This window comes from Urocampus carinirostris, chromosome 11 (assembly GCF_059441175.1).
Source record: "Urocampus carinirostris isolate Australia breed hairy pipefish chromosome 11, RoL_Ucar_1.0, whole genome shotgun sequence".
NCBI lineage: Eukaryota > Metazoa > Chordata > Actinopteri > Syngnathiformes > Syngnathidae > Urocampus > Urocampus carinirostris.
The window spans coordinates 35,012,913-35,030,542 of NC_142359.1; the positions used below are offsets into that span (position 1 = coordinate 35,012,913).

Genomic DNA, 17,630 nt, shown 5'->3' on the forward strand with positions numbered 1-17,630 from the left:
GAAATCAGGAAGGGGCAAATCATTTTTTACGGCACTGTATATATTTGGAAGTGTTTAAAAAGTAACAAATGCCTCCAGATGCTGCTTTCAACACCCCTTGTTGCTTCTGTAGAATTGTCCTCCACCCCAATTAGTCGGATAGTTCTGCCGCAAATTCTCTTTTGCTCACTTCGATGAGAAAGGGAGATAGCTTCAACTAGCTGCCCGTAATTGCTTGCCGACTCCCTGGTGTGCTTGCGCTGAACAATGAGAGATGCTAATGTATTGGTGTCAAAGAAGGTTAAACGCTCTTGCTGTCATTACTGTGTAATTAAGCCTTTGGAGTAAGAGGTAAGGCTGAGTGAAATAAGCCCAAATACCATCTACAGTACTTGCTACGTTTTATGTTGAGCGAGATAAAATTCGAGTTCAAATCATTCACAAAAATGTCCTTTGGCTATTTTGGGTCCAAGTTGAATTATCAGATTTCCCTTGCAATTGCTTCCAGGCAACAATAATGATGTCTTTTAGGAGAGGGTTTGCTTCGGGATATTTAATAATTTACATATAAATTGTGGACACAGTCAACCCCCCCTTAAAAAAAACGGATACAAAGTCACAAAATCATATACTGTTGAGAATTTCGTCCACATAGTAAAAACTAGCATTGTGTATTCGCGCATGTTTCAGGTGTTAACAGCAGTGCGACTCTTAGATATTCCCCAGTGGCGCTGACCCATCCGTAATAAACGCAACCTCGGGAACTGCACCATTCCTTCGCTCGGAATGAAACATTTTGCTTATTAGTGCACATCCCCATAACCCGAAGAGGTTCTGGCGAGTAAATAGATGGATTACACTGTTGCAGGGACCGCTGCAGGGAGGTAACACTGACACCGAGAAGGGTCAAACATTAAATGTGTCACTCTCGAGTTAGCGCAGTACTTCTTAATTATTTTCTGCCGGTTCCTGCTTGCAGCAATATTTAATTGTGGATAATGGACTGCTGAATATTTTTTGTCCCGTGATGCACAGAGTACAAAGCACGAAGTATCGAGCGATAACAGCCTACTCTTAGTTGGTACATTGTACCCTAAGTGGCGCCATGATAACAAATGACTCTTTGCACACACGCGACCTAACCAAATGACAACGCCATGGCCGGCGGTAGTAAGCCGTAGTAAACAGTACTCCCCGTTAGTGAGGCCAGTAAACATGAGACAATTACAACAAGAAAAATGATACAGTACTATTCAACACCATTGGTAATAACTAGTCAAAGGAATACTTTGCTTGCTACCGACCCATACAATCTTCTCCCTGATATATCCAGAGATCTAACCAAATCGTCCAGTGTGCCTCACTTCAGTCCACACGATCTGTACCAATAAATTGTAAATGGAGTATCCCCATACACCAGCGCTGAACTAAAATCTTTCATAAGTCTGGATGCCTAACAGTTACCGGACACGAGCCAAGCAGAGCAAGAAGGAGGACTGAGAGTAATCACATACTATTGGTCCATCCATGCCAAAACTTTGCCTTTGGTGCGCAACTGTAGTCAGGCTTCGTACGAGTGCTTGAAATCATTGAAAATTCTTGATTTTTAATGCTGTGTTTTTAAGGTTTGAAAAAGGCTTGAGTTTATGTGGACAATGCTTGTAAATAATTGAAATATTTGCCACGTTACCCAGCAGTCTGACTCGATAGACAACGAATTAGAAAAAAAACAAAGCAAGTTTGCCTTAAAATGACTGCTCTGGTGCCTTTGATACGCTATTGCATTTCTTCTTCCCTCGTGACCAACGGCAGCTGGCCTTATATTGTGTAGCGTCGCACATGAGAGGACAAGACGTATTTTATCGCAGAAGTACTTTACTTTATCTTATTTTTTTACTCTTAAAGGTTTTTACACTGCAGTGTTGACTTTGTTTACACTTGACTTCATTTCCATAATTTTGTGCAAATGGAAATTTTTTTGCTGTCTTATTGACTTATCACAGTAAGTGCGATATTCCGGTTCAAGTGCAATATCCTGGTTATGAAGTATTGAAGTGGAAGTGAAGTATTTATTGACGCTGGAAAGACAGATGACCTCGTGCAAAGACTGGCTCGGGTGTGTGAGGCCAGCAACCCCACCCACACCACCCGCACGAGGGCACCAACCATTGCTACAGAACCGAACAATGAGCGATACCCCCAGAGTCTCCTGAGAAAGCGGGAGGATGAGGGACTAAGGAGGAGGGATTTAACGGTGATGGCTATGGAAAGAACACAGACAACAAGATGGCTTACCCAAACCACACTAGCTCGGGATGTGTTAGAAGCAAAGTACCACTGTGGGAAAATCTGTAAAAACGCAAGGGGCCGTAAGATACATCAACCCAGGACCATCTGTGAGAAAGGAGAAAACAGATGCATCGTGTGGTGGAGACACTCAGTGAGACTGTGGAGGACTCCAGTCAGGAACAGGGTTGGGTAGGGTTACTTTAACCTGATTACTTTCAATTAATTTTGGATTACTCCAATACCAAATATGTTAATAAAAGACAAAAGAAACTAAATATGAATAAAATGATGACTCACAACACGTGGTAAGCTTTCTCTCCTGGCTTTGATCTCTTTGATCTCCGGCAAAACTAACATAAAATGCGACAGAAACAAAATTAAAATAAATCCAAACAGCTTGCCAACATCATTTTTGCAGTTCCATGTATTCTGTTACTCCACAAGCCTGCACAAAATTTAGTAATTTTACTCATATTTAGTTTATTTTGTCTTTTATTAGCATATTTGGTATTGGAGTAATCCAAAAGTAATTGAAAGTAATCCAGTTAAAGTAACCCTACCCAACCCGGGTCAGGAAGCACCCCACAGTACAGGAGACCATCTGCCACACCCTGTGACCACGGAGTGCGCTCTCACACTACCCTGGCGGGGGAAGCCGGGTCTGGAATAGGAGGGAAGCATTAAGCTGGGGAGCAGGAGAAGATGGGCAGTGACTGGCCATCACTGCCGTCCCGCCAACTCAAGGATGTTGTGGTTCAGGGTTGAAACATCCAGTGACAGTTGGATCTCCTGATGATGTCTTTTCCTGGTTAAGGCTGCAATCACTTTTTGAGTGACTGGAAAAAGTTACACTAATTTAACTGATGTAATAACTTATTCCAGATGTAAATACTTTATATCAGAGGTAAACATTTTATATCTTTCGATTTCTGAGTCTTCATATTGTGTTTTTTTTGCCAACTGGAGTATAACTTCAATCTTGTTGTAGTAATGCGATGATAAAAAAGGTGATTCTGATTCTGAAGTGACCAAGATGCAGATACTGGAGAAATTGGAAAATTGTCTTTAAAAGTGCTTAATTTGGTCATTAAAAATTCGTACGAACCTTGTGTAGTCTACAAACATTAACAAATTGTAACCGCTAGCAGGAACTGTGATTTCAGGCCAGTTAAGGGCCCAGCAGGCAAAGATTTCTTCCAATCCCCTCCTCTCTAATGCATAAACCTCAAAAAAGGTATACAAAAATATAAACCCTTAAAGTCTCACTGGCTCCCGAATCATCTCTCGCTGCTTCAAAGTCATCCTTAGATTCAAAAAGCGCCGGGATGCTGCAATTTTTAACAGCCTTCCGACTTGGCTGCTGGAATACGAATGAGGCACATAGATGAGACCACATTTTACATATTTTTATCGACAGTGTGTCAAAAAAATATGATTAAACCTTAATACGCCAAGATTAATCGGTCTGAAACTGGATTCTTTGCAAGGAATTGTCCTTCTGTCCTTGAGAAGATGCGCATACACGAAGGAAGGTTGGGTGAGGAGGTATGGGGGGAGAAAAACATGGGTGCACCTGATTTAATGTGATGCAAAAAGGCCTCACTCTTGATGTGTCTCATTAATTCTTCAGTTCGACCGGATAAAGTCGGAAACAGCAGATTGACGGGGGATGAGGAGACTTCCCCTTCGTCTCGCAAAACGCTTTGAAATGGAAGTAGAGTTTAGCAAGAATGCCTCCGAGCTCCAAACAGCCATACTGAAACCCAACAATCCCCCACGCGCTCCTTTTTATATACAGTCTTCCCATTGCAAATGCATGAATCTTGCAAACTGAGTTGACATGATTATTTCTTGTCAAGCCAGGAAGCATCACGGAAAAAAAGTTTTCTGATTTGCAGGGGGTGCGGGGGGGGGGGGGGGGGGGGGGGGTAATAACCCAGGTGGCGCCATTAGGGGATTTCTCGTTTTTTGCACCCGGGTGTTCAATTAGTGATCATCATGTGCTATAATCACGCTCAAATAGGCTTAGTTAAGCGATAACAGTGCAGCTGATTGCGCAACATTCATCCGATCGCAGTCTTGGGGAAAATAAATGTGCAAAATGTATGCTAAAAAAAAATCTAATATTTTTTTTTTCGTGAAGGCAGGATTTTTATAACCGGGTGCCAATGTGTAAAACTATTTTTTTCCTTTATTTAGAAAAAAAAATATTATAATAGGTTCGGTGCAGCTGATCAGTAAGTATCATGCCTGTGGGATTGATTTCAGAATGATAAATCCCCACTAAATGGCAGGAACGGCTTTGATCAGAGCTTTGTCCATACATACAGGAGCCCTCACTTCATCTATCCAGCGATTGAGAGTGCGTGAGGCGCCCCGAGTGACCGAAATCGTGTGCTGAAAAGTTCTTGCAAAGTTCATACATCGTTCATGCATTCAGAACTTGACCTTTCCTTTTGGGAAAGTTGGATACACTCCACTAAAATATAAAAAACATTCTTTATTTGTGTGAAGGTACAAATCAGACATTTATCGACCACTTCAAATGCTTCAAAATGGAGCCATGTAATTGTAATAATTAAGAATAATAATTTAGAATAAATACAAGAGTAACTGATACAAATGAGTATTAAACGTTTTCAATTAATTACAGAAGTGAATTTTACAGTGATAGAAAAAAGTCACTGATAGCGGTTGTGGAATTCTTAAAACGGAAGTCAACCCGAAATATGTCGTAACAATTTTATGTTGTGTTGACTACGTACTACTAATCTAAACACGACATTTAGTCTTTGTAGAGTACAATTTAAAAAACAATAGGTTTTGTTTCTATTCATCTCAGGGGTGGCCATTTTGAAATTGCTGTCGAGTTATGATGACAGCACAAATACTCAGGCTTCAGATAACCAATCATGGATCTGGTTCAGGAAGGAGCTTGATCGTGATTGGTCGTTAGCTGAAGCATTGAAAGCATTGGCAAAATGACCGTCCCCTAGTAACGTATAACAGCAGGTGGATTTAGGTTTTACTAATTTTGTACGAATATAACAATAATCAAAATGTCGTGTTTGGATTAGTTAGGACCCTTAAAAGGACAGTGTGTAAATTTAATGCCTCCGAGTGGCACTAAAAACTGTCATTCAGTAAAAAAAAAAGTATATTGGTCTGGATACTAGACAAAAATACATGAACTATCATACCAATGTAAATTTAGAAAAAAACACCCATAGGTCAAGAAATTTGTGTTTCTTTTACAGAATTCCACCGAGTAGTCACCACCATGTTTGTCTAGCATCTTTGCTTGCTGTGGCACTATTTTTGTTCGCATTAGACAACACTGTCATCTAGTGGTCAAATATTACACACTGGGGCTTCAAAATATTTTCATGAAACAACAACTCTAATCAAAGTACATTTTTAGTTCGACTTTCAGGGTTTGAGTGAAACATTTACAACATTATTTACATCACATCAGGTGTAAAAAAGGGGGGAAATTCATACAAAAAGGTATAGTAGCGAATTTATAAATCTTAAAAAAGATCCCTCGTTATAAAAAACAATCGTCAACTCGAATGAGTCTAGTCAAGCTTCAGACAAAATCACTAAAAGACCTTTTTCAGTTTTACATTAGCAAAAGCAGATGTATAATCATCAAAAAGTTGAGTTTGCAAGAAATTTCAAGTAAAGAAATGCTACTTGTACGAAGCTACAACAGTCTGTCTGGCACGAGCAACACATGACTTGATTAAAAAATAACAACAACTTGTAAACATCTCCTACACAATGGGTCAGGAATGTACGGTTCGCGAGCCATATGCGGCTCTTTTCATGAGTACATCTGGCTTGGAGATAAATATCACTTCTTTGACGCGTTTCTTCTACCACAAGAGGCAGGAGTGCTGTAGCGCTTCTCTACCTTTAATTATGGTAAGAAAAAATGTCATTTTGATGTTTTCCGTGTCTATTAGCCAATTTGACGTATCAGAATACAGAGCATGATGTCCCCCTTCTGACATTTCCTAGATATCCTTTTAAGCATAGTTTGCAAAAGATATGAAAAAATGATGAATGATAAACGACACGCTTGAGGACTGAAAATTAATGGTTTGTGATTAAAAAAAGATTTGTAAAGTGGTAACTCTACTTACAAATGTCTCTACATACAAATGTTTCAGGTTCAAATTGAAGAGGTGGGAGGTCAGCCTAGAAGTACTCAGACCATGCACTTCAAGAACTTTCACTTTAAGCTGTATTCACTTTCGTCGCAAAGGGGTTTCAAATGTTAATTTGAGTTCTCGAGGGTTAAAATAAATTTTCACTGCTATAATATCTCAGACTACCTTTCATTGGATCAAAGCAATGTCTCTTCAGTGTTGTTCTACAAAATCATGTAATCTCTGCAGAAAGGTGAGGGGTGTACTCACTTTTGTGACCTACTGTATCACTGATCACAATTGCATAACACAGAAAGCAACAGTAAAAGAACCTGGATCCCAGCAGGGAGCACGCCATATCCTATCCACTAAACCAGTGTTTTTCACCCACTGTGTCGCTGTGCCATGGGAAATCATCTAATTTGTGTGCCTGTGCGGTCTAACAAAATCTTTCTTTCACAGGGATTTACTTGACTGAGATACAACAGCACTGACTGGTGGTGTACCACAAGAATGGAATGTGCCTTTGGTTCAAAATACTGCTGTAGACCACTGGGAATCTCATTTTCACACTGCTTTAAGTCACTTTACCAAATTGTTGGTGTTATAATTGAGCTGGGCAGCGAGAACATTGTCAGACATTAAACTGGTCTGTGGTACAGAAAAGGTTGGGGACCACTGAAATTCAATATTGCATTACTGACTCGCAAAGGCTTTAAAAAGCACACAAGATTCTGAACTGAATGAAGAGAAAGGCATTGTTGGAAGTAATGTGGTCGTTCTGAACTGAATGAAGAGAAAGGCATTGTGGAGGGTAATTCGGTCATCCTGAAAGACATAAATAAGCGCATGGCTGCACATGTTCAAAATATCTGTCACTTACAATGCTTAGTTTGAGCTGAGAAAATGTGAAATTACATATTATACTGATTTGTTTCACTTTGTATTCTCATCCCTCTAACAGGTTTGGCAGTTGGACTAAAAATAGTGTGATAATGAGATAAGACCTAATGCTTTTTCATGTGCTGTCACATCTGTATCCCTAGTGATTAAGTGGGTATGATCCGGCACTCTCCCCACCGCAATCCGGGTTTAATTCCAGTTGTATCCAGTGTTATGTAATTGTGAACAACAATCCCTGACTCTGGTAGTTAGGACCTGGTGCTCTTTTCCATTGTGCTTTAGTTTGATCTCTGTTGCCACTATTGCTATGCAATTGTGGTCAATTATAACATTTATCGATTGACCAATAATTGCAAAAATATAGTAATTATTTTCTATATATTCGTATATAAGCCGAAACAAACTAGAAGGTGCAGGGAATGAAAACTACGGTATAACAAATGATTTTTGCATCGATCGATCAATCAAAATATATCATTGATCACCATTGGATGCAACTGGAATCAAACCCAGATCGCAGCGGGGAGACGGCACATGTAAAGCATTAGTTTATATTTCATAATTACATTATTTTTAGTGGTAACACTAAAGTGTTGATGTTATCATTTGGCTGAGCCTCGAGAATATTGTCAAACATCAAACCTTACGTGGTACAGAAAAGGTTGGGGACCACTAAAGACAGCGTGCACTGCACTGTATTTTTGACTTCGTATCCTGAAACGCCTTTGTATCTAGAGGCAATATTTTCCCATTCAAACTACCACAAAAGAATATTTTTTGGGGGTGCGCTTTATAACCCATTGTATTATGCTTACAAGGCTCTTTGAGACCAAAAGGTTCCCGACCCACGTCTTACACGGTTGTAACAGACAAGAAGGCGTTATGGACTTTAGAGTCCTCGGGCACTCGTGCCCCATGGCTCATGAGCTCCTGGATAGTCATCCAATTGTCAAGGATCTTCTTGTTGCGCTTCTTCATCATCTTTTTGTGACTGAGCTCCAAGATGTTGACTTCCTTGGGACCTTCAGCCGCACTTGTCGGCCCCTCTCTCAGGCATTCCAGGCGGCTCCTCTGCATAAACTCCCTCCTCTTCCTCTGCTCCCTGGCCCTTGCCAGATGCTGCTTCCTCTCCTCCTTGCTCCAGTAGCGTCCCATCTTCATCTCGCTGATGGCATCGTCGTCCGTGGTCATGCCGCCGCTTCGCTCTTCTCGGATCCTGAGCGCTCGCTCCCTCAGGATGCGGTCTCGGGCCGGCCTCCGGGCCACGTAGCGAGAACCGTCCGCTCGCACTTTCACCTTCCACTCTAGGCGAGGTTCTCCGGACCGAGCACCTCGGCTCAGCGGATCTCGGCAGACGCTCAGAAGGCTCAGCTGGCTCTGGGAATACTCCAGGGAAGAGTTTTGTTGGAGCAGCTGCATGTAGCTCTGAAACACAGACTATTGTCAGTGCAGTCCGAGTCATTTTTTTTTCTGGAATTGATTTGTCATCCAAGATCCAACTTTTTAAGTACAGTAATCCCTTGGTCATCGCGGTTAATGGGGACCAAAACCACCCGCGAAAAGTGAAAATCGCCCCTTCAAAAATGCTTAAAAAAAAAAAAAAAAAAAAAAAATCATTTTTTTATTTTATTATTATTAGTTTTTAGACCTGCGAAGCTCTGAATCCGCGAACGTGGAATCGCAAAGTAGCGAGGTCCCACTGTAGTTCTATTTGGTCCTGATGAAACGTGTTAGTTGGCCAGATAAGTTATGGTAATTTAAGGTAATATAAAATCTAAAAGCATTCGTAAAGTGGTCAAGTTATATTATATATGATACAGATTACATGTCTATAAAATGTGTAGTTCTTAAAAAAAAAAAAACAATCAAATTCAACGGTAGATGTTTTGGAAGGGAGGCATTTTTTCTTTTCTCTGTCATTCTCTTTTTTTTCTCTGCTTTCCATTCTCTTTCTCTCTCATTTTTTCTACTATTCACTCTACTCCATTCTCTCTCTCGTTCTCTTTCTCTCCCATGCTATCTCGCTCACATTTTCCTTCTCTCTCTTCACCTCTAATTCTCACTTTCTCTCATTCCGTCTTTCTCAATTTCCCTCTCATTAAATTGCACTTTCAATTTACATAATTTGCTCTCACATTCTTTCCGTCTCTTGCACTCTTTCATTCTCTTACTTTCATTTGCTCACTTCCTCCATCTCCCTCGCTCTCTCTCGCTATTCCTTTCCCTCTCTCACTGTTTCTCGCATTCTATCCCATTCGTTCTCTGTCTAATTCTATCTCACCTCCCCTCCACCTGTCCCCAAATTTCTCTCTCCTGGTCCATCACCCTTCCTTTTTTTCCCTAAGGGCCCAGTCACACAGCCGTTTGAGTCTGTATCACGGGTAAAATGTTGCGTTTTTTTTTTGCCCGTGGTTGCCCGCGATGGAAAATGTGCAAAATTGGCCAACCCGCTGTTCATCGGTGGTATGCCCGCAAAACAGACGCCGGCGACTGTTCCGCTTCCTCATCGCGTCATTTCCGCGTCATTTTCTCGTGGGGACCACGGGTATAAAAGCTGCCAAGCCGGCGTTATGCCGAGAAATGCATCCTTGCCGAGATTTGCATCCCCTCGCTACTACAACCACTTTAACCTTGTTTTATCTCACTTTTATATCACTTTTAGGGAATTTACAAATTTACAAAGACGGAATGGTTTAAGTTGTATTACATTACCAACAAATGCAAGACGAAGTGGTTTTGGTTATATGTTCGCCATTACATTCCCTAAAAGTGAGATAAAACGAGGTAAAAGTGGTTGTAGTAGCGAGGGGATGCAAATCTCGGCAGGGATGCATTTCTCGGCATACCACCGGGCTGTAGAAATCATAACCGCTCAAGACACAGTCCCGTGAAGATCAAGATTTCAAGCTATGGCACCGAAGAAGCCAATATGTTATTATTGTAATAGTTTTTCATTTTGATTTTATTATCTTTTTATGAAATGAAAAGAAATGTCAAGAAATAAAAATGGATTAAGACGAGGTCACTACGGTGACGGGGATCCATGTTCATCCCTTGACGTCTCGAGCACAACTGACGTGTGCTCGGCAAATCGCGCTGTATATACGCGGAGAAAGGCGTTTGACCGTCACACGCGTAACACGCTAATTCCACGTAATAACACCGCGATACAGGCGCAGAACATGCTATGACCGTGCACCACCCACGATTACCCGCTGAAATTTCGCGTCCTACCCACGTGTAACCACGCCCTGGCCGCGGCCATAGCACGTCGTTCCGCGTCATTACCTCGTGTGCCCCCCGCGGTTAACACATGGTCTAAAGTTTTGAGCAGTGCAAAACTTTTTCGCGCTGCCAACCGCGTGTGAATTTCCGACCGCGTGTAGAGCACTGCTGTATCTCGTCTGTATGGCGATCTCAAAGCGTTCAATAGCGTCCGCTTCACAGGCAAAAATTTCTGGCCGTGATTCAGCCTCGATACAGACGCAAACGGCTGTGTGACCGGGCCCTAAATAAAACATGGTGGAGGGTACTTGCCTGAAAAAAATATTTGCATTAGGTACATCATCCCCCCAAAAAGTAGTGAAACACTGAGTTAGAGAAAGGAAAACATCATAAACCTGCAGGACTCTGACCATCATCGGGGATCATGAGGTCTGACCTTAACCAAGAACAGCTAGAATACTCACCTTCTCAGTCTTTTTTCTTCTTAATCACAAGAATATGCCAGTATATTACAGTTTTGATTCAGATTCAGATTCAGATTCAGATTCAGATCTACTTTATTGTCATTCTAGTACACGTGTATACAGAACGAAATGTCGATACATCTGACCCGCACAATTTCCTCGAATGTACAGATATAAGTAAAAGTTGTATTGTATTATGGCTACGTATAGTATTTTACCATAGTGCCGATAGTGCAAGAGGAGTAGCTAACCAGATGTGCAAAATGGGCATTCAGGTTAACAAGTCAGGTAAACAGTAACATTAACACTGTAACAATAACGCTGTAAGTACAATAGTGCAGAGAGCAAATGTGCAAGGAGTGGCAAGCTATAAAGAACTGCCAGTAGTGCAAAAAGTGAGTGAAATAAAAAATATTAGTTAAAAAAGAGATTGGATCTAGACTATTTTTTAGAATTCCAGTAAATTCAGATCTGAGAAAATCAAAATTGTACTCAATAATTTTGCTGTAATCATACCAACCTGAAGTTGCCGGGTTCCGAGGGGACCATGGTATGGGCTGGTTTGGTATGAGGCAAACGACGGTTTTCTTTTTGGATCTTTGGTTTTCCCTTTTTTATCGAAGCGCTCGTCGTCCGCCATGAGAGCCGGGTCAGACTCGGACGGAGAAGGGTTACTCTGGTCCGGGCTGCTTGAGAATACGGCACAGGGATCGGCTTGTAAACCTCGTTCTGGTGATCCCGGCGGATAAGGAATTGGGGCTGAGGCGGAGGACTTGGACAGGACCACCTGGAGGTTCTTCTGGTTGGTGATGCGTATGCGTCTGTTCTCAGGCGATGGTTCCCTCACCAGAAGAGTTGACTGAGCACTCTCTGCTGTGTTGTAGGCACTGGAGCTGTCTTTTTCTCGGGTCTTCACGCTTTGGGGGCCTTCGTGACTGTCAGCCAGCTCATTGCAGCTCCCCGGCCTTCCATCATTCATTAGGCGGGTCTGGCAGAGCTGATGTGCCTGCATGATGTTCTGGCACTCCATCTCAATGTTGCGCAATTCATCGTTTAGCATCCTCAGCTCTTGCTGCACGTCGTCCCCTTCTTCATCCTCTATGTTGCTTACCGTGTCTCCTTCCCCCTGCTCTGTGAGGCTGCACTCGATACTATGGCGAATAGAGTACACACCGCACTCCACGCCCTTCCGAATTTGGCACTTGACTTCCAGGAGTTGCTGGAATTGGTTCTCCAAACCCAAGATCCCACTGGAACCATTATCAGCGCTCACCATTCCATCACAAGCTTGGCTTTTTGTTAACGTCCTCTGATTTTTTGAGTCCTCTGATTGGAGAGAACTCCGCGTGCTGTGTTGGGTCTGTGATCTCCATTGTTCCCTTGGACAGTGAGCTGGCCTCCTCCTGTAAAGCCTTCCTAATAATGGTTGGTGCTCAGGACTGTCTATACTGCACTTAAAGTCGCTGGCTTTGTCCTGGCCGTTGGAGAAACATGTAGCTGCGTCATTTGTCTTTTCTTCTCGAGGCTGTCGATGAAAAATTTAAGAGTCAACATCTGGATTTTCCTTTTTAAGTGGTTACTCATTTTCACCTTGTCTTGCGTGAGGTTGAATTTGTTCCCCCCCAACTCCAAGATCTCCAATTTCAGTTCCTTCAGTAGCTCATCCTCAAGCCAGGAATCGTCATCCACCTGCAAACAAAACCAATAACATGAGTGACAAGAAGTCTTGACATATTTTTTGCACCAATTACCTGAGGGTCCGGTCTTGTCACCAGCAAAACAATGCTTTTCGTATCTTCTCCGGAGAGCAAGGAAACAGCCTTCTCTCTATCCTGAATCATTTTTCCATTTATCTGCATCAAAACAAATGTGTAAAATGAATTTTTTGCAAGGGCCCAGATGCACCTTTTCAAATCCTTACGCATATTGCTGTCGATATCAGCAACCACAGAATGAGCAAGTGCCCCCTTTCAAGCTATTTCAGTCTTCACTCGCCATACAATTAACTCTACTTTGACAGCCGGTGTTCATCTTTTCTCTTCTGGAGTAATGGGTCTGCCATAAGGAGATAATAGGGCCGCGAGGACAGAGGACAGCGCAGCCCATGGTCTTTCACACCGCACTTCAGCGAGAGAATTAATTGCTGGAAGTTGAGTGGAAGCTTTACACTGGTCTTGTTGCTCTTTGTTTGTACGCCACTGAGATGTCAGCTAGCCGATAACCTATAAGAGGCATAACACTTACTTGAAGAATACGATCTCCATTCTTTATCCGCCCGTCTCTCGCCGCCAAACTGTTTGGTTCCACCTGCGTGACAACATAACACATTAATTTCTGCCAGTTGGTGATATTCAGACAACAATTCCAACAAAGAATATCTCATAAATAAAGAACAACAATGGACAATATATTGACTGGAGTTGGGGACTTGAATAGCGTGTATTTTGCTGCAGCTGTAACCAGCAACACAAGGTCTTTAATAATCAGTCGCTTGTTTTAAATCAGAGATACTGAGCTCACGATTGTTTTGCTAATGAGCCCAGTCACCATTCTTGTTTTTGTTGTTGTTGTTTGGTTTGTTTGGGGGCGGCAGTAGCTCAGGAGGTAGAGCGCTCGTCTTGGGATTAAGGAATCCTAGTTCGAATCCAGGCTCGTCCGTGTTACATGTCGAAGTGTCCTTGGGTAAGACACTGAACCCCTAATACCCCCAATAAGCAGGTTAGCGCCTTACATGGCTGCAAGGCCGCTATTGGGAAATGTGGAGCACATTGTAAAGCGCTTTGGGAAGTCATTGACTTGAAAAGCGCTATATAAATGCAGATCATTTCATTTCATTTCATTTCATGGTTCAGACAGTTTATTGTTGTTTTTGATCATTTTTGAGGACCTTGCCATTTTTCTTACTTGCTGCATTTGGGTCCACTGCAAAATCACAACTATTTATTTCAGACTCATACCAAAACAAATTTCCTGAGGAGTCATTGCTACAGGTACCATATACCAGCATGACTAGCATTTAGGTTAGCATTTAGGTTAGTGTAATTTAAAAAAAAAAGGTTTGGGAAAAAAAAATGTAAATAGTTTAAAGTTAAAGCCAAAATATTGATTTTGGCTGCAACAGCAAACATACAAAAAATATTTTTTATTTATCTTTTTATTACAGAAACAATGTTACAGTCAATTTAAAATTTCAACAAAAATAATGGATTGAAAACTGGAAAAAGGGCTTTTTTAATTTATTAAGCCAAATGATAATTGCAAGGATCTTTTTACATAATGTCCACAGGGAGGAGTTTAATCCCCCAAAAAATCCAAAGTGATGCCCTTAAAATTCACAAAGGCACAAATTACCGTATTTTGTTCAAGAAACAATTCACACACAACTATGAAATGAAGAACTAAATACTCACTGAGACAATTACTCAAAAAATACATAAAAGCAGAGATTCTGAGACATTTTGTGTCACTTGTGTCACTTGTGTCACAACGTCTGTAGGTCCAAAGGAACAGCAGTGACCGCATTAAGCTGTCACTTACAGGCAGAGCATTTTAAGAGCAATAATCCCAATATGTCGAAGGAAAATTGTATTAATCTCTGAATACTATCCTATTTAAATATTTCAGCATAAAATCTTATAAAGACGACCAAATTGTATATTTTGATAGGTATGGGCCTATCAGTTTTTGATTGGTGGGCTGCCTTTGTACTTTTTCCTTATTGGATGCTGTCCTCGGTTTTCCGTAAGTGTTTTTGAAATGTTATTCTTACAAATGGAACTAGGGCTAGAAATACTGATTATTTTAATAAACGACGAACCAGTCGATTCTTTTTTTTGGGGGGGGGGATAATTTAATGAATCAGATTTAAAGTTTTGGACAAAACAACAGAGAAGTACTTGTCAAATAGCCTAACAATAAATGAATACATACAAATGTATGTACACCTGCAAATATGTAAAATACTTTTTATAAAAAATACAAAATAAAATAGAGGCTCCCCTTCTTACGACCATTCGACTTACATAAAACGGTAGATACAAACATTTTTTTCGGGATGTCGAAAAATATCCGGACACTGCTGTAAGTTAGATCTTGTATTGTGTGCACCTTTTTCCGACTACAGGATAGTACTGTAGTTCTTCTTTTCTCCGTATATTTATACAGTAAGTATATCTATACAGTGCTTTATCTGTCACTAAGGACCTCCAAAGAGCTTTAAATTTTACTAATTCACACACACACACACACACACACACACACACACACACACACACACACACACACACACACACACACACACACACACACACAAACACACACACACACACACACACACACACACACACACACACACTCTCTCACACACTCTCTCACACACACACACACACACACTAATGAAGTAGGCCATTCAAGGTGCCTACCTGCATACTGTGCATACTTGGGGTTATTAGGGATCAGCGTCTCGCCCAAGGGCGTTTTGACACCCAACTCAGAGGAGCCTGGAAATGAACCTCCAATCTTCCCAAAACAAACCCTCTACCTCCTGAGTTACTGCTGCCCCAAACTAGTGGTTGGTTGCGTGTATACCAAAATTGCCTCTCTGTAAAGCTGTTTGCGTAACTCCGGGCTTTACTGTCATCTTATTGTACATTAAAAATGTTTACATAGCACTTTGAGTTGCATTTTGGTTCCTGAAACGTGCTATAGAAATACATACGCATTTGGATCAAGATGACCTTGTGCATTAAAATACTCAAAAAGCCCTCTGTCCAACCAATGTACAACTACAAGTTCGTTGCCGTATCTAGGGGAAATTCAATGCTCACTCTCTGCCTTATATTAACCTGCTGAGTGCTGCATAAATGGCGCAACACAAAGAATCAATGATGAAATTCTGTCACAAGGTGTCGGACAGACCCAGATGCAGGACAACAAGCAAGGAGACGAACAGGGGCGCGTTTATTTAACAACAACAAAACGGCTTTACTAGGGAGAAGGGAGTGTGGGACCGGAACTACTGAGAGGGAGTCTTGGGGTAGTAATATCTTGGAAGGGAGATTTGGAAGTACCTTTAAAATTATGGCTTTAGAGAAAGATCCGGGGTGAAAAGGGAACTTAGGAAGGAGGTCTGGGAAAGGAAGCTTGATATATTGAAAGGGAGATTTGGGAACACCTTTAAAAAGGTGGTCTAAGTGGCATGTCTTCGAGTCGGTGATTGGAATAGTGAGGGAGACTGAAAAAAAAAGGAAATGCTCCCATCTTTGGAGAAGAAGAGGAACTGCAGGCGCCAAACAATGACAAATTAATTGCCAATGTTTTAATTATTGATTGTAATCGATTTTTACTGATTGCAACTGATTTTATGTTTTTTTTTTGTTGCAGCCCTAGTTAGAACCATACAAACCTCGCCTTAAAAAAGAGTTTTTCTCAGGAGCAAACATCATTTATAGATATGCTACAGTCTGATAAATAATCAGATGCCTCCAATGGCCCTACCATACTAACCATACCTGACTGACGTAAATGGCCGTGTCCTCCTCCTCGTCAGTCCGGTAGCACAATGTTAGGCCCAGCTTCTCTTGACTATTCTGCTTGCATAATTCCACTTCCTGTCAGACAAAAAAAACCTTTAGTTCACTCTTTCCCGCTTTAATACTAAACACTGAACCACTGAACCCTGAGTGTCGATCCGACCTTCAAAGGTCGCGCTACGAAAACAGTTTATGAGCATATCCAATAACTTCCAAAACGTCATCAATTTATGACTTGATTTTAATGAGGCCCGACAGAAATGGGATTAGACACCTTGTCAAACCCTAGTGGCTGGTATCAATTTTTTTAACTCATTCAGTGCCATAACGTTTAATTACGTTTTCAGAAGCATTGGCCCTTGGTGCCAATATGTGAAAAGATGTTTTTTTTTTGTTTTATTAAACAAAAAAACTATTATACATGATTTGGTGCAAAAAAAATGGACGAAGGAAATATTTTTTTTTCTAGGAGGCCAAACATGACACAAACCAACGCTTTTCAATGTTGTTAAAACATTGTAAAGTTAGCTATTTTTAGATGTGTATTTCTCAGACTCCCATGCTATGAAATTAACCTGTTTTTATATTCCTAATATACAAGTAATCATCACACACACACATAGTCACGTTTCAAAGATCAGTCTAAGTAATCATCACACACACAGAAACAGTCACTTTACAAAGATCAGTCTCTATCTATTATTTGTAATACGTTTTCAGTCTAATGTGAATTTCCCTTCGGGGATGAACAAAGTATCTATCTATCTATCTATCTATCTATCTATCTAATTTTCATTGTAATGTAACATGACACTCATGTGTGACTCCATTTCCTGCTTATGTGTGACGTCAATAAACCACGCCTAATGACCGGATGTTGTCAGTACGGCCCGGGCAACCTGGCAAGATGGCGACTGTGCCCTGCTCGCTTCATTCGCAGAGTAGATCAAAACTCAGTAAGTGCTTTTATCTGAATAATTACGGCAGCAAAGAGTTTCTATTTTTTATAAACTCTGACAAACATGTAGAAAATATATGACATATCAACACCGGGTGTACTACGTAACTCTTAGACAAGAGGGAAA

At 41.1% G+C, this 17,630-nt stretch overlaps 1 protein-coding gene across 3 annotated transcripts in view; it reads right to left on the minus strand.

Moving 5' to 3' along the window:
• Positions 1 to 4,790: 4,790 nt before the first annotated feature.
• Positions 4,791 to 17,630, minus strand: part of pdzrn4 (PDZ domain containing ring finger 4) — a 50,867-nt gene continuing 38,027 nt past the window's right edge. Inside the window, exons 4-9 of one of the 3 annotated variants that reach the window (XM_088348176.1) lie at positions 16,525 to 16,623; positions 13,259 to 13,321; positions 12,766 to 12,867; positions 12,605 to 12,703; positions 11,535 to 12,539; positions 4,791 to 8,762 (exon numbers count right to left, since the gene is read on the minus strand). In XM_088348176.1, coding sequence (XP_088204302.1) covers positions 8,178 to 8,762; positions 11,535 to 12,539; positions 12,605 to 12,703; positions 12,766 to 12,867; positions 13,259 to 13,321; positions 16,525 to 16,623 — 1,953 coding nt within the window. In that variant the 3' untranslated portion in view covers positions 4,791 to 8,177. The remainder of the gene's footprint in view (positions 8,763 to 11,534; positions 12,540 to 12,604; positions 12,704 to 12,765; positions 12,868 to 13,258; positions 13,322 to 16,524; positions 16,624 to 17,630) is intronic. The other 2 variants (XM_088348175.1, XM_088348174.1) reach the window with 2 other exon arrangements.